The sequence below is a fragment of the Mesocricetus auratus genome, unplaced genomic scaffold (assembly GCF_017639785.1).
Source record: "Mesocricetus auratus isolate SY011 unplaced genomic scaffold, BCM_Maur_2.0 Super-Scaffold_100025, whole genome shotgun sequence".
NCBI classification, from domain to species: domain Eukaryota; kingdom Metazoa; phylum Chordata; class Mammalia; order Rodentia; family Cricetidae; genus Mesocricetus; species Mesocricetus auratus.
In genome coordinates this window covers 26,147,660-26,170,189 of record NW_024429206.1, presented here as the reverse complement: position 1 = coordinate 26,170,189, position 22,530 = coordinate 26,147,660, and the positions used below count along the sequence as shown (strand labels likewise).

General features: G+C 54.2%; 1 protein-coding gene across 4 annotated transcripts in view; it reads left to right on the top strand.

Annotated features, from left to right (window-relative positions):
- Nucleotides 1–19,767, top strand: part of Cux1 (cut like homeobox 1) — a 327,582-nt gene extending 307,815 nt beyond the window's left edge. For all 4 annotated transcript variants that reach the window (XM_005080392.4, XM_005080393.4, XM_040731284.1 and 1 more), the window contains exons 15-23: nucleotides 10,117–10,244; nucleotides 11,419–11,485; nucleotides 12,012–12,124; nucleotides 13,826–13,942; nucleotides 16,011–16,094; nucleotides 16,861–16,917; nucleotides 17,596–17,676; nucleotides 18,741–18,805; nucleotides 18,958–19,767. In XM_005080392.4, coding sequence (XP_005080449.1) covers nucleotides 10,117–10,244; nucleotides 11,419–11,485; nucleotides 12,012–12,124; nucleotides 13,826–13,942; nucleotides 16,011–16,094; nucleotides 16,861–16,917; nucleotides 17,596–17,676; nucleotides 18,741–18,805; nucleotides 18,958–19,027 — 782 coding nt within the window. In that variant the 3' untranslated portion in view covers nucleotides 19,028–19,767. The remainder of the gene's footprint in view (nucleotides 1–10,116; nucleotides 10,245–11,418; nucleotides 11,486–12,011; nucleotides 12,125–13,825; nucleotides 13,943–16,010; nucleotides 16,095–16,860; nucleotides 16,918–17,595; nucleotides 17,677–18,740; nucleotides 18,806–18,957) is intronic.
- The last annotated feature ends 2,763 nt before the right edge of the window (nucleotides 19,768–22,530 follow it).

Sequence of the window (22,530 nt, the reverse complement as noted above, 5' to 3'; positions counted from 1 at the left end):
GACTTCTGGGTTCATGAAGGTTCGGCAAGCCTGGATCAGGGGAGAGGCGGGCAGTCTAGCCAAGGCCGTCACCCTGGGCTGGAAAGTGATCTCTCATGGTCCCCACAGGTTGCCGCATCTTAGATTTTCATTGTCAGCTGTCTTTCCTTGCATTCAAAGTCAGTCAAAGGCATCTTTCAAGGCAACAGGTATTTCCTAGCACTGGAGGTGACAAGAGGGCCCACACCCTTCCATGTCATGAAAAGTGGAGAAAGGATTTTCTGTGGCTGCAAATAGAGCCAGCTAGAAGCCCCATTGTTTGCTCAGCAGAGGGTGGAGATATGTGAGACTTACCTCCCCCTGGGATGGGATGAACTTAGAGACTCACCCCAGGAAGAGGCTAGGGATCTGCTCACCCCCTAGGCAGGGCCGGATACCTGCCTTTACCCCCAAACAGTCCACTGAGCCTCAAGTCCACATTTCTCTGTGTACAGTGTCTTTCCCATTCTCTGAAACTGGGGGGGGGGAGAGGAGCCTCGCTCATCTCTTTGGGGGTAAAAGTCCTCCAATAAAATTGGCCCAACCCCCCAAAGGTTTTTAGTTTTTCTTAGTCTATGCGTTTCTCTCTGTCCATCTCTCTAGTTCTCTCCCCCCACCACCCCACCCTCTGAGACACCCCCCCCCCCGCCTCAGAAAAATGCCGGACATTTTAGAAACATGAGAATGCATTTGAAAAAAAAAGCCTTCAAGCTTTTTGAGACTAGCTTGTGATAAGCTGACAATGAGGAGAATCAACTTGATGGGTTTCCCTAAGCCCCTCCCACAGAACAGGAAACCTAGCTCTTTGCGTTTGTGCAATAACTACTTGCTAGGGGAGCGGGTAGCACCCCCTCCCTCCTCTAGACTACTAATGCACAGCACAAGACACCGGTCAGCCCTTCCTCAGCCCCCCGTCGCGTGTTACATTGTAGCAGTATTTACTTTTTCTGTCAGGCACTAAGTCCTAGATGTCTATAGAGCTTGTGTGTTAATACAATCACAGATTCTTTTTTAATTTTAATCCTTGCCAAGACCCAATTGACCAAAAAGAAGCGAGAGGAAGAAAACAATTGTAAAAGATGTGTGTGTGTCTCTCTCTCTCTCTTTTTTTTTTTTTTTTTTGTACAAGTAGTTTTGAGAAGCCTTGTGCTGCTGTGACCATCTCCTATCACATCTTGATTTTTCTTGCGATTTGTTTTCTACACTTAAGAGTTGGTTCCGGCTGGCGTGGGGGTGGGGGAGGCACCCGTCGGCCCCTCAGCGTCGTCCTTCTCGTCTTTGGTTAGCCATATGAAATGTCTGTTCTCTGCACTGTCCAACGGTCCCTATTATGATACGGAGAAGCAATATCACCGAAGCTCACACCATGTATTATTATTCACTAGCACCCTAGGTGTGATAATTGAAGTAAATATCTTTTATACAAACACAAATGCGTGTGTACTGTTTTTATTGAAAGTTTCTCCGACCCCAGGAATGGCGGCAGACTCTTAGACACAGGTCCAGTGGGCAACCTGAGAGTCGCCATTGGCTTCCTGCATAGCCTGTTGTCACATGCTTCCCAGAGAGTGCCGTCAGGAGCCTAGGATATGGGGGATGTGGGTGCTGGCAGGTTCCTGTGCCCAGCAAGAGCACCCAGGAGGCCCGCTGCCTGCCTGCGCCACTCCCTCCCCCGTGCCACCTTGTCTGGTTTCCGCCTCCTTGTCCATTACTGAGGGGACACCGTGACCTGTCCTGCAGGCATGTTATGAGGGCCACTGGCCTCTGCAGCTGCTGCTGCTGCTGTGGCCCTCACTTCAGGGTACTGTCAAGGGTGATAAGGACAGAGAGACAATTGTCACCCTTATTAGCCTAAAGAGCTCTGTTTTCTTTAGGGACCTCAGCTCAGGTAAAACCAGACCCTGGCTTTCCTGCAGAAAGGGATGCAGGGTATGACAGTATGAGCAAGGCTGGGTATTAAATAGCTATTTTATTTGTATTTAATGTGTATGTATGTATGTGTATGGATGTATGAGGGCGCATGGGTGTCACCTATGAAAGGTGGGACACCGTATGGGAGTCATTCCTCCCCTCCCATCCCCGGGTCAAACTCTGGTCGCCAGGCTTGGTGGCGAGCTCCTTTTCCCGCCGAGCCACCCTGCTGGCACCAGCATCGCCAGTTCAAGTTTTAAGCACAAAGGTCGGAAGAGTTGCCTGGGAAGACGGAGCGTGGGGTGGGCTGCTTTAAGACCGCCAGTCTTTTCAGCTTTGTAATAGCCGCATATGGGAGTTGTGAGTGCTGAAGGCATCATCTTTCAGGGGGTGCTAGGGGATTTGAATGACGTCACAGGGTACTTCCTGCGAGGCTCCTGATGGGGTTGGGAGGAGAACTCTACAGGGAGGTGGGTTATCTTTAGTCAAAGTGACTGGTCCTGTCTGGGAGAAGAGTCAAGACTTACCCAAGGTCATACACAGCCTTAAACCTGTGGTTTTACCATAAAGTACGTACATACAAAAGGAATATTATCTCCATACTGGGTGCCTTCACAGCTAATGTTAATTGTATTGTGTAGCAGACTTTCTGAGATGCCTTCCAGCCCCCAAATCATGACGTGGAGACTTATGGATGCTCGGCCTTATGTTAGGCGTGTCCCACTAGCTCTTACTACTTGATTTAACCTCTTTCTCTTCATCTGTGTTTTTGCCTTAGGGCTTTTTACCTTTCTTTCATTCTGTATGCCCTGCTCTGTGTCTGGCTGGTGTCTGGCTGGCTGTCAGCTTGCCTGCCTGGCATCTGCCTCTCATTCTCCCTCATTCTCTTCCAAGCCTAGACTCCTCCTACTACTTACCGTCTCTGCTCTCCAGCCCTGCCTGTCCCTCTGCTGCCCAGCTATTGGCCGTTAAGCTTTTTATTACACCAGTCAGGTGCCTTAGTTGGGCAAGGTGGAACAGCAACACATCTTTACCTAGTTAAACAAAGGAAGCATAGACAAATGTAACACACCTTTACATAGTTAAATACTCCACAACAGTATTGAAATTCATTAAGATTTCCTTATGTGTAAGTTTTGCCTATGTGTATATCTGTGTACCCTCCAGCTCTCTGGGTTCTCCTCCCCTCCCCCAGGAGCTCCCAAGATTCATTCAGACACTCGGAGAACACAGTTATCACTATCATTGTCTCCAAACACCAGCCCCCTCCCTTTGAAAACATTGTGAAACCTCCAGAGCCCTACAAGGTGGCATTGGAAACACTCAGGACTAGCTTATCTATTTCTGAGTTTAGGGATGTGTTTAGGATGTGTGCCTGGTGCCTGAGGAAAATAGAAAAGTGTATCGGGTTTCCTGGAACTGGAGTTACCAATGGTTGTGAGCTACCACGTGGGTGCAAACTGAAAGATCGTCTCAAAGGTAGCCAGTGTTCTTAACTGCTGAGCCGTCTCTCTAGCCCCAGCTTCCCACTTTCTAAAGATATGTTATCCAAAGCCATGGAGGCAGCACATGCCTGAAATCCCACACTTGAAAGGCTAGGGCAGGAGGGTCAAGAGTTTAACGCCACCTTTGACTGTATAGTACAAGACCAACCATGTCTGTAAGATTCTGTCTGAGAACAAAAGCATCTATTAACTGAATTGAATTATACAACACACAACACAGAATCTCTTTTACCTAGAAAGCCTCCCCAAGTGCTTTTAAAGTAATCTATAACTGGCCTGAAGCTAAACTGGCTGGCCAGGGAGCCTCAGGGATTGGCTCACAAGCTGCTATTTTTTTACTTTTTTACATAAGTGTCTTTTTAATATATAAGCATGTTGCCTGCATATATGTGCCTGAGCACTGTGTGCATGCTAGGTGTCCGCAAGGCCAAAAGAGGGCATTGGAACTGGAGTTATGGATGGTGGGGAGTCACCATGTGGGTGCTGGGAATTGAACCTGGGTCCTCTGGAAGAGCAACCGGTGGTATTAACCACTGAGCTATTGCTCCATTCCCCATGCCTGGCTTTTTTTTTTTAATGTGGGTTCTAAGTACAGCAAGTGCTTTACCAACTGAGTACTACCTTTTGTTTGTTTGCTTTAAGGCTAGCATACAGTAGCCTTATATAGCCCAGGCTAGTATGGAACTTGCTATATAGATGAGGATGGCCCCAAACTACTGATCCTCCTGCCTGCACCTCACAGGACTCCTGTCTCCTGGCCTGTGCCACGACACCCAGCTTTGCATGTGGTTTTGCAGAGCTGTTTTATAAACTGCCAACTTGGGAGGCAAAAACGGATAGAAAGGTTTCAGGCTACAGCTGGGAGACTCACACACTGTAGGCACATTGCCAACCTCCAGGAATAGGCTGTAGTGCCTTCCCTAAGGATAAGTAGGTATAAATCAGTTAGAGACCTTAATACAGGCTCTCAACCTGTGGACCTCCATCCCTTTGGAATCATAACCTCAGATCTCCTGCACATCAGATATTTATATCATGATTCATAACTAGCAATATTAAAGTTGCAAAGTAGCAACAAAAAATGTTATGATTGGGGGTCACCTCGCATGGACTGTATTAAAAAGGCTCACAGCATTAGGAAGGCTGAGAGCCAGTCAAATAAGATGCCCGGAGAGAGTGCAGTTAGAGAATCACAGGGTGGGATTGGACAGTACATTGGAACCAGAGAGCTGCCTGTGCTCATGGGACATCTCAGTGGCTGGCCAGTATTGGTCGGAGAACAAAGCACGTTAGTCTCTTTTGCTCACCGTGGTCCCATAAAGTGATAGAGAGCAGTATCTGGCCCTGCTAGAACATTCTAAGAATATGCAGTGCCACACATGGGGGGACTGCAGCTGTAGCTCAGCAGCAGAGCACTTGCCTAGAATCCCCCAGTGAGGGGCTGGAGTGTGGCTCAGTGGTAGAGCACCTGCCTAGAATCCCCCAGTGAGGTGCTGGGGTGTGTCAGTGGCTGAATTCTTGTCTAGAGTATGTGAGGCCCTGCATTCAATTCCCAACCTAAGGTGTAATAGAAGACAGCAACAATGACTAAAGCTTAGTCTGGGCCATTGCCGGCTAACTCAGCATCTACAAAGAGCTGGCCGGGACACTCAGGGCCAGGGAGCAGTGGGTGCTGCTGGGGAAAGCAGATCACTGGAGGCAGGAGAAGCAAGTTTAAACTCGGATCCTCTAAAGCCACTGTGAATATTAGATACCAAACACAGTTAGTTTGAGAGGCGCGGTGGTGCGTACCTATCAACCCAGTATCGAGGAAGTTGAGGCTAGAAGCCTGCTATGAGTTTGAGGTCAGAGAGACCCTTGTCTCAGAGAGACAAACGAACAGACAAGGGAGACACAGCAGAGTCCCGGGCATATAGATAATGTCTAAGGTGGCCCGCTCTGATAAGAAAGGAGTGTGTGGGACCCTGGGCCCAAGCAGCACTCAGAATTTAGCGGAGAGGAGTAAAGCAGCCGACTGAAGGGTGCTGGCAGGCTGGTGCCTGGTGCTCACTGCTGATGCTAAATTCCGGACTTAGCAATACGCGGAGGTTGTGGGTGACCTGGACAAATCCGGTTGGCATAGTGGACCGCAGAGCCCAACGGATGGTCCTAAGGAGTCAGGCGCTAGAGAGCAGGCGCATTCTTCAGTGGGACACAGAGGGGCAACTTGTTAAGGACACCCACATGGGCGCACTGGGCATCTGCAGGCAAAACAACTCGGTAGGCATTTCTTCGTGTCTGTGGGGCCTTGTAGACCCTGAGGTGACACAGTGTGCACTGACTAACTAGCCCTCAATCCCTCCCTGGCCCGCAAGAAGCTCATTCAATACAGCAGGGTTCCCTGCCATCAGAAAAGCCGCTGGCTACAGCACCCTAGGCCTCTCTGGCTCCTACCGGGATAAGTTTCCCCTGGCCAATCTCAGTCTCTTCGTGCCTTGACTCTATTTGTCATTTTTATTTTTTGTGGCACCAGAGCCTTGGGCATGCTGCGCAGGTGATTGCCCAGGCCCTCACTGAGGGATTCTGCACAGGTGTCCTGTAGCTGAGGCACACCTCCGGAACCCACACCCCTCACGGGGGTGTTCCGGCAAACAATCGTACCCATGAGATATGTCCCCAGTTCCTCGGTGGCTTGGGGCTGGGAGGAGGCTTCCAGGTGAACACTGAGCCATGCTCCCCCTTACTCTTTACCTGCCTTGTGTTGTTTGAGACAGAGTCTCACTTTGTGTCCTGGGCTGGCCTGCAACCCACAATCCCACTACACCAGGGTTGCAAATGCGAGATTCCACACTCAACTCTCTATGTCTAAGAGTTAGTCTAGCCTCAGATCCTGGCTTCCATGGTATTCTTACTTCTTTACCTCTGTGAAATGCACCTTCTTAGGAAGCCCTTCCAGATTCTTCCAGGAGACTGAGGCTCCACGAACCTTTGTAGGGGGATGAAGAAGTCTTAGGCCCTCTGGCACTCATGCGACCCCATCACACCCCATCCAATGTGGGCCTTGCTTCCCATCCCCTCCTCCTCACACAGATGCCCCACCACCGTTCACCGTGTCTCCCCTGCCCCTGCAGATGCCCAAGACTTTCCCCCATATTCTGGCTGCTCTGGGCTTCCCTTGTGTGAGATGGGACGTGCCCATGCCAGCAGATCTCAGCCTTCAGCTCCCGTCACCATGCCGCTCCTCACTTGTGGGCTGTCCCGCTGTCTCTTGGTCCCTCCGTCACTTCCCCCAAGGGTCCACACCTCAGCTCTCATTGCCCAGCGCCTTGGCCTTTCCCCGACCCCTGCCTTCAGCCATTCCTAGACTGGGGTCTCTCCAGCCCCCATGTCCAATCTCAGATCCAGGTACCCTAACCATTTACATCTCCATACTTCAAGAGCTACATCAGGAGCTGGAGAGATGGCTCAGGGGTTAAGCGCACTCCAGGTTCTTCCAGAGGTCCTGAGTTCAATTCCCAGCAACCACATGGTGGCTCACAACATGCAGGCAGAACACTGTATATATAACAAGTAAATAAATAGCCACACCAGGCTGCTGCCCACCCCTCCCCCATTGATGGTTCCATATCCCGGCTCATACCTCCTCTCCTGGTTCCAACAGGGTCCTTAACTTACACCTCCCCCTCCTACTGCCATCCCAAAGTCTTCCTGAGCCCCCCGTCAGATAGCTTGCCCAACACCATGAACTCCCTAAAAAGCAGGCCTAGAATTCAGGCTCAGTTCTGGAACATTCCAGCTCAGGGCTTTCCCTTCTTACCACATGGCCCTCTAGAAACTTGACCAAAACATGTTGGTATGCGTGTCCCTACCTCCAACCAACAAGGCAGCCATGGCCAGCATTCTCTGTACATGAGATCTGTAACTGAGGCCCCTCCAGCAGGGTATCATATCAGTTACTTCTCTCGTTGCTACAACAAAATGCCAGACAAAAAGAACTTAAGGGAGGAAGGCTTCATTTGAGCGCAGACTCTGAGAGCTCAGTCCTTCGTAGCAGAGAATGCGTGGCAGTAGGAGCATGGGGTGGCTGGTTGCGTGGCAACCACAGTCAGGAAGCAGAGAGAGATGGATGCTGGTGCTCAGCTCACTTTCCCCTTTTTATGCAGTCCCAGACACCAGGCCACGGGATGGCACTGCTCGCGTTCAGAGTGAATCTTCCCTTTCTTCGGTCAGCAGTCTAGAAACTCACTCAGACACACCCAGAGGTTTGCTAGATGCTTCCAGATCTAGTTGACAATTGCTATTAACCGTGACAGACTTCAGGCTTCTCATCCAGTGTGAAGTTATAGGTTCCAGCACAGTGTCCCAGACCCGTCTCACCCCAAGGCCTCCCTGCCAAGCTTCTGCCAGCCTCTCCTCTGTGCCCAGGGTCAACAGCACATTCCCAGGGGCCACTCGGCATCCCCAAAGCCATGTCTTCAGAGGCAGCCTCCACAGACCCTCAGCCCCAGCCCAGATCCCCTCCCTGCTGCTGCAGTGTCTGAGAGCATTTACTGCCGCGGTGACAGGGTCTCCAGCCATTTGAACCCTGTCCACGGATGATCTGACTGTGCCTCCAGCAGACCTGGCCTGAGGATCTGCACTCAGAGCATGTCACATATGCCCACAGTGACACTGGTGCTGGTGTGCACAGGCAAGGACGAGCTTCTTGCCACTCCCAGTAAGCCGCTGCTCACCCCACACCTTCTCTGCGTCCATGGGCAGCTCTGGGAGCCTCAGGTTGCTCCCACGATGAAAGGGCCGCACACCGAGGACAGATAGCACAAGAGGGCCAGGGTACCTGGTCCAAGCCCCAAGCAATGGCACAGCAGGGTTCTCTGGCTCTCTGGTGAGTCCCTGTGAAGATCTGCACACTTCTAGGGATTCAGGTTCTAGGGATGGAGGCAGTTGCTTGGCCACAGGTTCCCCTCAGCCCTGCCCCTCCAGCCCATGGCATGGGTCTTTTGATATGGCACCACTCGTGGGCAGGGTCCAGTTTGCAGCTGTTCAGAGTTGGACCAATCCTTTTCCTGGCACCCGACTGCCTTTTGCCTCTGTAAATGATACCCAGAGCCCTGGCAGCTCCCTGGGGTCTCTTTCCTCTGTCTCAATGCTCCTGTCTACTCACTCTCCCGAGTTTGCATTGTGCGGCGAGGAATAAGTTCTGTAGACCCAGGGTCAGCAGGCCAGGACATTGCACCCTCTCCCCCATGGGCGTCGCCAGGGCTTAGCCATCCACAGCTGTCCCTCCAAGGCCTGGTCTTGCCCTGGGGTCTACCCTCTGTCTTATCATCTTATTTCCATTGAGACCACCTACCCGTGTGGTTCAAATGAATGGCAGCCATCGGCAGTCTGAGCAGAGACGAGTGTGTGGGGACAGACTGAGCAGCATGGAGTGCTGCGGGGACAGGCCAAGAGTGTCCTGTGCCGTGTCTCCCCGGCTGCTCAGAACATTGAAGTGCAGAGGACGCTCCCCCAGCCCACGGCTCAGAGCCCGGCTCTCCTGCTCAGACACGGCTTGCCCGACTGTCAATTAACAGGCACTGAGACCGGCCAGTACTTGAGCCATTTTCCTGTCAGGGCTCATGGGAGCCTCTGGACTTCTGAGGCCACAGTGTCCCCTAGTGGCCACGGAAAGGACTTTAAGTGAAGTTTATTATCACAGCTTCCTTCCTTCCTCTTTCCTTCCTTCCTTCCTCCTCCCTCCTTCCTCCTTCCTTCTTCCTTCCTCCTCCCTCCTTCCTCCTTCCTCCCATGTGTTTAAACTTTTACCTGCTTGTGCATATGTGGACCACGTGTGTGGCTAGTGGCTGTGAAGGTCAGATGAGGGTGTTGGATTCCCTGGAACTGGAGTTACAGATGCCATCGTGTAGATGGTGGGAACAGAACCTAAGCCATCTGCAAGAACTCTTAAAGGCTGGGCCATCCCTCTGCCCCCTACTGTAACAGGCTTTGCAAATGAATGACAGAAAGGGTGATTCCTCTACCAAAAATTGAGGTACAGGGAACACTCAGTGACAGAGCCCCTGTCTAGAATTCCTCAGTGAGGGGCTGGGGTGTGGCTCAGGGGTAGAGCACCTGCCTAGAATCCCCCGGTGAGGGGCTGGGATGTGGTTCAGTGATAGAGCCCCTGCCTAGAATCCCCCAGTGAGGGGCTGGGGGTGTGGCTCAGTGGTGGAGCCCCTGCCTAGAATCCCCCATGAGGCATTGAAGGCATGACTCAGAAGCAGAGAGCTTTTCTATCATATTTAAATGTTCAAGGCCTTGGGTTCTATTTTTAGCCTCGAAAGGCCCAGGGGTGGGGTTAAAAATCACTGGGTTTGCCTTCTTGCTGAAACCCCTAGCTCTTGGATAGGAAAAGAATGGGGTTACAGGTCAGGGGACACTGAGTGGTCACCCCACTATGTCTGTCTCCACCTTTACCTCTGAAGCCTAATGCCGTGGAAACTACACCACGCCTTTGGTCAGTGCCTGAATGGGGCCGCTCCCTGCGTACCCCACTTACTCCCTCCCACCTCAAGCGTCCCTGGGCTCTGCCTGTGGGTCGGTGCAGGTGTGGAGAAGGCACCTGGAGCCCTCAGGCATTCGCGCTGTCCGTCTGAGGGTTGTCTGGAAGGCACCAAGGATCCCTGACTTCTCTGATGGCCGCATCTTCCCTTCACCACAGGGCGCTGTGCGGAGCTACAGATCCGCCTTACCGAGGCCACGGCCAAGGCCGCTGAGCAGAAGGAGCTGATCGCCCGCCTGGAGCAGGACCTCAGCACCATCCAGTCCATCCACCGACCTGACGCCGAGGTGAGCCTCTGTCTGCCCTGCTCACTGGCTTCCCACGTCAGCAGCCGCCTCTCAGGCCTCCCATGGGGTTTCACTGCCCCACAGACACCCTCATTCCCACCCCAGGCCTGGGGCTGGCTTGTGTCCAGGCACCAAGAGCTCCAGTCAAAGGCAAAGCAAGGTCACGTGGACCACTGCACAGCTGATGGCTCCAGGTCTTGGCGGACACTGACACCCAAAGCGGCCGCCTGTCACTTTAAGTTTTTGAGATTTATTTTTATTTTATGTGCATGGGTGTTCTGCCTGTTCGGATGTCTGTGCCGCATGTGCATGCAGTACCTGCTGTGTCCAGAGGAGGGCGATAGATTCCCCTGGAACTAGAGTTCAGACAGTTGTGAGCTGCCTTGTGGGTGCTGAGAGTCTAATCTGGGTCCTCTGGAAGAGGAGCCAATGCCCCTAACTTCTGAACCATCTCTTCAGCCCCCCCCATTTTAATTTTTATTTATTTATATTTTTTTGGCTTTACGAGTCAGGGTTTCTCTGTATTGTTTTGGAGGCTGTCGGTCCAGCCCGGCCTCGAACTCACAGAGATCTGCCTGCCTCTGCCTCCCGAGTGCTGGGATTAAAGGCATGCACCACCACTGCCCAGCTTAATTTTTATTAAATGTATTTATTTATTATTCATTCATGTGTGTGTGTAAGAGAGAGGGAGGGAGGGAGGGAGGGAAGGAGAGAGAGAGAGAGAGAGAGAGAGAGAGCCTGTCACAGGGTGTCTGTAGAGACCAGAAGACAACTTGCAGACTGTGTCTTTCCACAATGTAACTCTGGAGACTGAACTCAGACCAGAGACTAGCTGGCCTGGCTGAGTCTCCTTGCTGGCCCTGTCATTTCAGGGATGAAAAGCCATGCTAGAGAGAAAAGCTGGGAGACCCCAGGTCACAATAGTAGGCTGCAGGCCAGGGTCCGCAGGCCCCTGGTACACACCAGGGCACAGTCTGTGGCCAGGTGGGAGCTAGGCTGCTGGACTCTGGCTGCCGGGGCGGCTGGGTCCTGACCCACACCCAGTGTCTGAAGCAGGCCTCCCTGCAGCCAGGCAGCCTGACTCGCATGCTCCAAGCCCCATAATTGGTTTGCCCGTCCTTGAAAATCCCACAATATGGCCAGTAAATCTCATCTTTCCCTTTTTGTCCTACAGGGAGCTTCTGAGCAAGGCCTAGAGAAGATTCCAGAACCCATCAAGGAGGCCACAGCCCTGTTCTATGGTGAGGAAGGACTAACACCCACCCAAGGAGTTAGGAGCCAGGGATAGCACTTGGAGCATGTTGAGAACTCAGATCCCCAAAGTGTATGTTTCCCCTCAAAAAAAGAAGGGGGCCATCCCAACAGTCTCCACCATCTCCATGGCTTGCCAGTGGCCTCAGAGAAGAGATACAGCGGGAAAGTTTCCAGCCACACGGGGAAGCCGCCTTCTGCAGCGTCCAGGCCGGAACCCACGGCTTCCTGGCCAACCAGTGGTGTGGCTGCCCCTGTCCCCCAGTTCCTCAACAGTCCCATACTTTAGTGACACCCCCAGCGCTGTCACCATCTCCAGGGTTGCATTTGCAGCCTGTTGTAGGAGGGCGCCACAAAGATCTGGGGTCAGTTCCAAAGCTGGAGCACCCCACCTCACCTTGTCTGAGGGGTGCCAGGTTCGCCTTTCCCAGCACAGGAGTCACTGGGCAGGCAACACTGGGACCTGGCCCTCTGACCTGCAGACGGTGAGCAGGGCCATTTTCTGATTCCTCCTAGGACCCTCAGTGCCAGCCAGTGGGACCCTTCCAGAAGGTCAGGTGGACTCCCTGCTTTCCATCATCTCCAGCCAGAGGGAACGTTTCCGCACCCGGAACCAAGAGCTGGAGGCTGTGAGTCCCATCCTACTTCCGGTCCCTCAGAGGCCTCAGATCTGAGGGCACACATGTGGGAAGACATGGGCTTGGGGAAAACAACCAGTACTTAGCAGCAAGCTTAGATGCGGTCTGTGCAGTTGAGACTTCCTAGAGAAGGAGCTCAAAGTTAAGAGCATGAGGGGCTTTCCCAGGGTTGGAGGAAAGAGACTTAGGACATAAGACACAGAGGCAGGCACCAGACTGCCTGGCTGGAGCACCCTCAAAGGCCTTGAGCAGGGGTGAGGCACTGCAGAGTGGAGGGAGGGCACACGGTCACTCAGGGGGAAAGCTACAGCACAGTGGAGAATGGGAAGCAGAATGGATGGAAAAGAGTAGGGCTGACCCCCATAAAAATTAACCGTATGCCAGGACTGGTGGCACAGGTCTATAATCTCATTTTCTAATGATGCTGGGACAGGAGGATGTCTTAAATTCAGAGCCAGCCTGAGGAATTTAGCAAGACCCTGTTTCAAGAAAAAAAAGGGGGGGTTGAAGATATAAGTCAGTAGTAGAGGTAGGGGTATGACTCAGCAGTAGAGCACCTGCCTAGAGTCCCCCAGTGAGGGGCTGGGGTGTGGCTCAGTGGTAGAGCCCCTGCCTAGAATCCCCCAGTGAGCTGTGGCTCAAGAGCAGAACACTTGCTTGGAATAAACAGGCCCTAGGTTCTATCCCCAGGACTGCAAGCAAAAGAAAGGAGGTAGGGATTAAGGACGGCAGGCTGGGGCCCATGGTTTCAGACCTTTCAGTCTGTGATGGCTTGGCACTCTTGCCTTGGACCCGTGGCCTGGCATTATGGGGAAGTACATGGCCAAGGCAAGCCACTTACTTCATAGCTGCCAGGAAGTAAAGAAATAGGAAGGACCCGAGTCTCAGTATTCTCTCCAGGGCCACACCTCCAATGGCATAGCTTGCTCCCATAAGGCCCCACCTTCTCAAGGTTCTCCACCTCTGAATAGTGTCCAAGGCTAGAGACTGAGCCTCCTTCTGCACGTGATCTTTGAAGGCCGTGAGATCCAACCACAGGGCTGCAGAGGCAGCTCCGGTTAAGAGCACTTTTGTTCCTGCAGAGGACCCAGGTTTGGTTCCCAGCACCAGCATAGCAGCTCACCACTATCTGTAACTCTAGCTCCAGGGGATCCGGCGCCCTGTTCTGGCCTCCGTGTGCACCAGGCATGCACATGGCTTAGGGAGCACGTGCATACATGCCAACAAAACACTCATGCACATAAAATGAAAGTAAATCTTTTTAAATTCTTATTTTAAAAAAAATCCAAACCATAACAAATAGCAAAATCAAATACAAAGAAACTGTCCTTTCTGTGAAGGGACTTTCTCAGGGGGGTGGGCGGGGTGGGGACAGGGTCTGTGAGCAGAGTCACCTCAAGATCATGGGCAGCTGGGGAGATGCTCAATGGGTCACATGCTCAGTGTGCAAACGTGAGGACCTGAGTTCAATCCCCAGAGCCCACTCTGGCCTCCACAGGCATGCATGCACAGACACACACACACACACACTCACACACACACTCACACACACACACTTGTACACAGACACACACACACGTACATGCTATACCACAAATACATGTACACCAAGGCCGTGGCTCAGAGGGGACCCCAGACAGATGGAGACCTCATCTCTCTCCCTCGCCCACCCTGCCCTGGCCCCATTCACAGGAGAGTCGCATGGCCCAGCACACCATCCAGGCCCTGCAGAGCGAGCTGGACAGTCTACGCGCTGACAACATCAAACTTTTCGAGAAGATCAAGTTCTTGCAGAGTTACCCTGGCCGGGTAAGCCCCTGATAGCCCCAGAGAGGCCAGGAGGGGGGGTGGGGCTGTTGGAGCACTTGAGGTGGGATTGGGGAGGGTTGGATGGTGGTCCACTGGATGGTCAGCACACCCCCTGCCCTCCCCCTCCCACTCCACCCCCACCCCGCCACACACACCTGTCAGAGAGCCACTCTGTGTGTGGAACAAGCCACCGGAGAGAAACCCTATAGAGGTTCATTCAGAAGCAGCCAGGAGGTGGCAAGCTACCGCCCAAGTCAGGGCACAAGTCCAAGGTCCTCACCAAGGCCCCACTGGCTCCAGCCGCCCCTCTGTGATACGGGGATGGCTGCCAGCCCACCTGTGCGCTAAGCATGTAAGACAGGCCCTGGGGCTGGGGGTGTGAGGGGACACTGTTTCTGAGACAGGGTTACATGCGTCTCAGGCTGGCCTCACAGTTACTATGTAACTGAAGCTGGCCCTGAACTTCAAGCCTCCCGCCTCCACCTGCCAAGTGCTGGGATCACATGCATGTGTCACCATGCCTGGCTTAAGGGTTTTTTTTTTTTTTTTTTGTATTTTATGTTTATGGGTGTCTTGCTTCCATGTATGTCTGTATATTACGTGTGCATCTGGTGCCCAAGGAAACCAGAAGAGGGCATTGGATCCCCTGGAACTGGAGTTACAGACGTTTGTGAGCCTCTGTGGAGGTGTTGGGAATTGAACTCAGGTCCTCTGGAAGAGTAGCTGGTTCTCTTAACCACTGAGCCACCTCTCCAGCTCCCTCACAACTTTTTGGGGGGTAAGAATTGAGACAGGATTTCTCTGTGTAGCCCTGGTTGTCCTGGAATTCACTTTGTAGACCACATTGGCCTCAAACTCAGAGATCCACCTGCCTCCGCCTCCTAATTGCTGGGATTAAAGGCGTGCACCACCACACCTGGCTCACATTTTTTTTTTGGACCAAGCATAGTAGTGCCTGGCAATGGTGGAAGGCTGATGCAAGGGGCCCACCAGTTTGAGGACTAGACTACCTAGTGAGACTGTCTAGAAGGGGAGACACCCTTTTCTGACCTCTGTGGACACTGCACACATGTGGTAAGCACACATACATGTAAGCAAGCCACTCATATACATAAAAAGTAAAGTTTAGAAAAACAAAAAGTAAGTAGATCACCCATAGTGTGCACCCCAAAGACAACCAACAGAAAAGACTAGAAATCTGTTTGTTGTAGTGGCTTCCCAGCCCCCAGGCCTCCCTGGCAGGGTTCGCCATGTGTGCAGAAACCCTTTCAGTAGCTCAGGAAGGACAGAGATGTTCAGTGTGTTTGCACTGTGGACTAGAGCTCAGATCCCCAACTCCCATGTAAGGAGGACCACAGGTGTGGCAGCCTACCTGTAATTCCAGAATCCAGCAGGCAGAGAGGCAAGCTCAGGCTAGACCAGCCATATCGACAAGCTGTACTTCAAGTGAGAGATCCTGCCTCTCACCTGACCTCAGGGCCTCCATGTGTGCACATACAGAGACGTGAAATTAAAAAAAAAAATAGAGGGAGGGAGGGAGGGAAGAAGCTGAGACATCCCTGGTCCTAAGACTCCCAACAGCACCATTCCCACCCAATCAAAGCAAGAACCCTCTCTAAGCCACTAGGGGGCACCCAGGCTCTGCAAATCAATGTGCGTGCCTCTTCTCCAGGGCACTGGCTGCTCCTTTGGCTCCCGGTAACCTCCCGTAAGCCCGGTGCCACTCATCCAGCTCAGTGGCACGCACCTGTTGGGAGGCTGAGACAGGAGGATCACTTGAGGCCAGAAGTTCAAGGTTCTTCAAAACACAGACACGCACGCACACACGCACACTCACTCACACGCACGCGCGCACTGGGAACTCCCCATAAGTTCTGTGACCCCAGGCTTGGGGCTGGGAAGTGACGGGAGAGAACTCAAGACCCCCAGCCACGCCATAACATGCAAGCCGCTGGCCACATTAGCACTGGCACGCGGGCACGGTCTCCCATCCCTAACCCTCCCTTTCCTGGAGCCCAGATTCCCAAACGGGGTGGGTGACTGGGTTTGTCGCCCCTCCCCCGTGCAGGGCAGTGGCAGTGACGACACTGAGCTGCGGTACTCCTCCCAGTATGAAGAACGCCTGGACCCATTCTCCTCCTTCAGCAAAAGGGTTCGTGAGTAGGGACTCTGGGGCTGGGGATGTAGCTCAGGGGTAGAGTCCTCCAGTGAGGTCTGCAGGCGTCACGTGGCTCAGCTGCAGAGCCCTCGTCTGCTGGGGCCAGGCCCTGGGTCCCATCCGCAGACAGCACCCTCTGCTCCATGCGCCATCTACTCCAGCACGCCACCCCTCCCCCAGCCCGGACCTCCTGAGCCGCCTCTGCCCATTCCAGGCGGAACCTCCATGCAAGGCCCAGGCGGTCATCTAAAGTGTGTGTCAGTGAATAGCAGAGGTTCTCAACCTTCCTAACGCTGCGACCCTTTGATACGGTTCCTCATGCTGTGCTGGCCCTCGACCACAAAATTATTCTCCTTGCCACTTCATAACTGTCATTTTGCTACTGTTACAAATCACAAATGTAAATGTCTAATACGCAGGATGGTCTTAGACATCCTCTGGGAAAGGGTCATTCCACCCCAGAAGAGTGTGACCCACAAAGTTGAGAACCACAGGTGAACATGCTGACCCAGCGACAAGCAGAGCAGCAAAGGGTCACAACTCCCTGAGGCAGGTGACAGGAGCCACCCCAGGCTCCCTCCCCCCGTGCCCAGAAGAACCTCCCTGTAGGTAGGAGCTGCTAGACTGGGTCCTAGGCTGTCAAGTTGAGTGTGACACCAGAGTAGACACCCAGGGAATCCCCAGCAGCTCCTGGGGTTGTAAAGTAATATTCAGGCAGTGTTGCACAAACAGGCACCCGTCTCTCTGTCTCTGTCTTCAGGAGCGGCAGAGGAAGTACCTGGGCCTGAGCCCCTGGGACAAGGCCACGCTTGGCATGGTGAGTCCACACCCCTGTGTTCACCTGTGATATAGCTGTGTCCTCGGCCTTTGGTCCCTTCTGAAGAAGCCCCCGCATCACACAGACCCTCTTATGTGAGCCGCCTCTAGGCCATGACCTCTGGGACAGCTCCGCAGGTTCCTGGGGTGGGTCTGCAAGAGGCACCATTCACCCGAAACTCTGTATCCAGGGCTGGGTGTCAGTGGCTCTGCAGATAATGTGTTTACTGAGCAGACAGGACCTGGATTTGAGTCACAGTCCCCAAGTGAAAGTATCTGGTGCCGTGGCGAGCATCTGAACCCCAGTACTCGGGTTGTGGTGGAAATGCGGGGCTTACTGGCTGGCCAACCTAGCCAAATCTGTGCTCCAGGTTCTCGGAGAGACCCTGAATTAAAAAAACAGTTGATCCAGGCATAGTGGCAGCCCTTGGGAGGCAGACGCAGGTGGTCTCTGTGATTAAGGCCAAGTCTATTTCTGGCTTCCACAGGTGTGTGCACGCAAACACACACACACACACACACAAAGAAATTACCACTGTAGCCTAAGTACCCCATTTGTCACAGGAGGCAAGAGGGTCCCTGTTACCCCCCACCACCACCATCCCTTCCCCGGCCTGCAAATTCTGAGGGAAGGAGCACAGAGCGACTCCGCCCCACCTACCCCCTTGTTTGCCTGCAGGGGCGTCTGATTCTTTCCAACAAGATGGCTCGCACCATCGGCTTCTTCTACACCTTGTTCCTGCACTGCCTGGTCTTTCTGGTGAGCACACACACGTTGGCCAGGGGTGTCTCCAAACTGTCCTGGCCAGCAGGATGCTGATACTGTATGGAGGACATCCAGAGCCTCCCCAGTGCCACACCCTCAGCTCTGGTCTGTCACTCCTGTCCCCTCCCCAACTCCAAGGACTTCAACTCATTTTAGAAGTAAGGAACACCCCAACATCAGGCCCCTTGGCTGCAGCACAGCTGAGCCACTTTGGAGAGGAGGTCAGGGACCCAGTCCTAGACACGCAGATGAAGGCCTGTCATCCCAGCTACTCGGGAGGCTGCAGCAGGAAGATCATAAGTTCAAGCCCCACCTAGGCTACATAGCATGTTCAAGGACAGTCTGGACAACTTAATGGGACCATCTCTCAAAAAGTAAAAAGAGGACTGGTGTATAGTTTAGCAGTAGGACTCCTGCCTAGAATCCCCCAGTGAGGGGCTGGGGTGTGGCTCTTTGGTAGAGCCCCTGCCTAGAATCCCCCAGTGAGTGGCTGGAGGCATAGCTCAGAGATAGAGTACCTGCTTAGCATGTGAGAGGCCCTGGGCTCTATTCCCAGCATTGGTGGGAGGTTAAGGCAGGGAAAGAGCAGGCCTAACTAGACTCCCAGGAGACAGACACTGGCTGCACAGAGGGGGAGGCCCATGTGCCGCTGTCTGCCCAGGTACAGAGACAGTTTATAGTCAGTGGGCTGAGTGATGCCTCCATCCACCAGACAGAGGGAGAATAGGTGTGGACTGCATGTATTGAAGGCTCCAGCATCAGGAACCACAGCCCCCTACTATGCATAGTAGAAGATAGCCCCAGGGCTAGCCTGGGTTCCAAGTCTGGTGCTCTTACTGAATTTGCCCTCAGTGGTAGGACAATAACTCGAATAAGTCTGCCTGCTTCTCTCTAAACATGTATAAAATACGTTGGCTCAGGAGTACCTCCAAGGCCACCACCAGAGGACCTGGGCCATGGGAACCTTTCTGCCCGGCACACCAGACCTAACAGCTGTAGGCATCGATGGGAATGTCGAGAGGCAGGGCAGATAGCTCATGGTGCTTCTACCTGACCAGGTGCTGTACAAGCTGGCGTGGAGTGAAAGCGTGGAGAGAGACTGTGCTGCCACCTGCGCCAAGAAGTAAGGATGTCCCCTGGTCCTCCCCATAGCCCCCTCGCTAGCTCCAAGCTCCATGATTTGCTACCCCGCCAGCACAGCTCCCCCCAGCGTCCCTAGCCCTGTGCTCACCCATCTTCCGTACCCCATTCTCAGCTTGGTTCCTGTCCCCTCAGGTTTGCCGATCACCTGCACAAATTCCACGAGAGTGACAACGGGGCAGCAGCCGGCGACCTATGGCAGTGACACCCAGGCTCACCCCAGAAGCGTGGGCTGCATCCCCCACCCCTGCCTGATCAGCTGCTTCTAATGACATAGCCTCCCCTCCCAAATGCCCCCGAAACTGTCTCTGTCCTCAGCCAACCGCTGCCAGATGCCCCCCCCGGCGCCCCTTCAAAGGGTATCACAGCCCCATTGGAGCCCCAGGTCCAGACAACCACCGGCACCCAGCTAGGCTCTGCCCTCAGTCTAGCCACCAGACCGAGGCTCCACCCACATCAGAACCTCTAGCCCTGGTGGCAGAGCTTCCTGACTGTGTTATAGACTGTCACCACCCATTCTGGCATCCTATAGGCTCCCATAGGACCACACCCACACCCACACCCACAGGTGGGAAACTCCTGTAGACCCGCAGGCCTTTCACCTGCCCTGTTCCCTCTCCAGATGGGCACAGGGTTGGCACAGCCTCACTGCCAACCCCAAGACAGGGAGCCCCACAGAGGGCAGGATGGTTTCCACTACCCCTTCCCTGCACCAACCCATGATTTGAGTTCTGCTTGCTTCTTTAGCCAATTACTCTGGTTTCTAGAAGAGGAAGTCTCTCCAACGGGGCCCCTGTGCCTCAGGCACTTGAGACCACAGTCTAAGGGGCCCCAGCAAAGTTAGTCCTGGGCCATGATAGCAGGGCCCCAGGCCATCTTCCTCAGCTGGGTTTGATCTTTTTCTTCAGCTTTGCATGTTTGAAATAAAGACTCATCGCAGCCACAGTGGGTGGGGCCTTGTATTCTGTGACTCCTTGGCTAGACACTGGGTGTCGAGAAGCTGGTGGGTGCCGGCAGCCCCATCCCCTGGAGCTTACCTGGCGTGAGCCAGGATCTCTCCCATTCTTCCTGTCCCCAAGAATGCTATGAATGTGCCCAGAGTTTTGTTGGAGCCCAGACCAGAGTGTCTGAGTCTGTTGAATATATAGCCCTACCCAAACTAGACATCTATTCTTTTATTCCCAAACAACCTGTTGGTTCTAACGCAGTGTTACAGTCTGCCTAGAATCCCCAGTGAGGGGCTGGGGGTGTGGCTCAGTGGTAGAGCCCCTGCCTAGAATCCCCCAGGGAGGGGCTGGGGTGTGGCTCAGTGATAGAGCCCCTGCCTAGAATCCCCCAGTGAGGGGCTGGGGTGTGGCTCAATGGTAGAGCACCTGCCTAGAATTCCCCAGGGAGGGGCTGGGGTGTGGCTCAGTGGTAGAGCCCCTGCCTAGAATCCCCCAGGGAGGGGCTGGGGTGTGGCTCAGTGGTAGAGCACCTGCCTAGAATCCCCAGTGAGGGGCTGGGGGTGTGGCTCAGTGGTAGAGCCCCTGCCTAGAATCCCCCAGGGAGGGGCTGGGGGTGTAGCTCAGTGGTAGAGCCCCTGCCTAGAATCCCCAGTGAGGGGCTGGGGGTGTGGCTCAGTGGTAGAGCCCCTGCCTAGAATCCCCCAGGGAGGGGCTGGGGGTGTGGCTCAGTGGTAGAGTGTTAGGTAGCATGCACAAGGCCCTGAGTTCAATCCCCACCCCAAAAGACAAATGATGCCTGATACACGCATGCATACACGTACATACACATACATATATACATACATGCACACATACATACATACATACAAACATACATACACACATACATATTCCCAGCAGACAGGATGCTGGAGTCAGAGAAACCTTATTACTCCATGGTCAAGCTGAGCTGCAACAGCAACAGTGTCTCATAAAACCACACGTCACGGAGTACTCAGTGAGACCACCCATGCCGAGGGCCTGACATGTCCCAGTGGGCTCATGTCACCTCCCTGTCAGCCCCTGGAGAGTTCCTGCTTCTATTTCTGTGTGCCCCGGAGCCATGTTTGAAGCCTCTTCCTCTTGGGCCCCTGCTTGCCAAGTGCCCCAAAGCCATCGCCCTCCAAGGGCTCCGAGAGCCAGCCCTCACCGCAGTCCCGCTCACAAAGCCGTGCCCCTGAGCTCTCCGCGCCTCTGCATCCAGGAGGCCCCTCCTTCGGGCCCCCACCAGCACCCCTTTTCATCTGTCCCATCTGATCCTCAAAGCCCTCGGGGAGCCAGGATGCACCTGTCCCCCCTGACCCTCACTCCAATCCCCGGGCCAGCTGCTCTCAGCTAATCACTGCTAAGCCCCCCCCCCCATGTCTCCTGCCGGTTCCTCATGTGGGTCCTACTCACTCCTCACTTCCTCCTCTGGGGCATCAGAACCGCCGTCTTGTTTCCCAGAATCCTCTCCAGCCACGACTTAGAACCAGGTGAGTCCTCCTTCGTGCTCCAGCACCCCCTCTCCCCGGACGGGGTTCCACAGCCAGACCACCAGGGACACAAGTTCTCCCCACCCCCTCCCACCCTTCCTGACTTCATTCATAGGTGTCCGGGTTCCCAGCCAGGCAACTGCACCCGCGCGCACGTCCGATCAATGGCTGGACTGCAGCCTATGCTCTCATTGAGTATTTGCTGGCCAGGTCTAGGGAGAGAGCCGCTGCTGGCCCGTGTGTAGCAGCCAAGGGACAGGTACCCGGGCCTCAACGGAGGTCTGGCTGGTGTGTGTGACCCCATTCCCGTGGAGGACAGCACCAAGGCTCCAAGCAAGTCAGTTTCCACGTTCTCAGCACACCCCACCTCTCCAGCGTCACCCTGATTCTTGTAGGGAAGTCATCGGTGAATCTGATTTCCTGTGAGGGAAAGAGCTTTACAAAGGTCAGAGGCCACGGCGAGGGGGGGGCAGCAGACGGAGGCACCGCAGGCAGGTCAGATGTCAACACGGGGAGCTAACCAGTCATGCTGGAGCGCAGAACAGGAGGGAGCAGACCGTGTGCACTGCATAAGTAAACCTCACGTCTCATCTCTGAGCACCCTAACACACCTGGGAGCTTTTGCTTTTGACTTGGGCTGTTTGAGACAGGGTCTGTGTAGCCCAGGCTGGCCTCGAACTGGAACTCCCTCCTGCCTCGCCTTCCCCAGCGCTGGGATTATAAGCATATGTCGACCCATCTGGCTCCTTCCGAGCCTGTTCTCGGGCCTCCTAGCCCTGAAGGCTCCAGAGCGCCGCCACAGGAGTCAGACCAGTGATGCTTAGTCCTAGTTCTTAGTCAACCCACAGCGAGAATTTCTCGGCGTCCCAGCGACCTCAGACACGTCACCTGGTGGGGCCAGCCCCCCCCCCCAGAGTAAAGTTGGGAAGCGAGGACCTGTGTGGAAGGAGCTCTTCCCGGCCGTGAAGTCCCGGGCGATTTCCCGCACCCGGAGGGCCCGAGGGAGGCAGGGGGCGTGGCTCTCGACCTCGGGGTTCCCGAGACCCAGACAGACATTTCCTCGGTTGCGACATCTGGACCTCCTCGAGGCTCCCATTGTCCTCGCGGCGGAGGGTCTGCCTACAGCGCCCGCCCCGTCTGACTCTCCTAACCCAGGGACGTCTCCAGGGTGTCCGCGGCCCGAGTGGCCCGCCACGCAAAACACCTTCCTACCCTGCCCTGGGGGGGGACCCACCACCCCCAGGCTC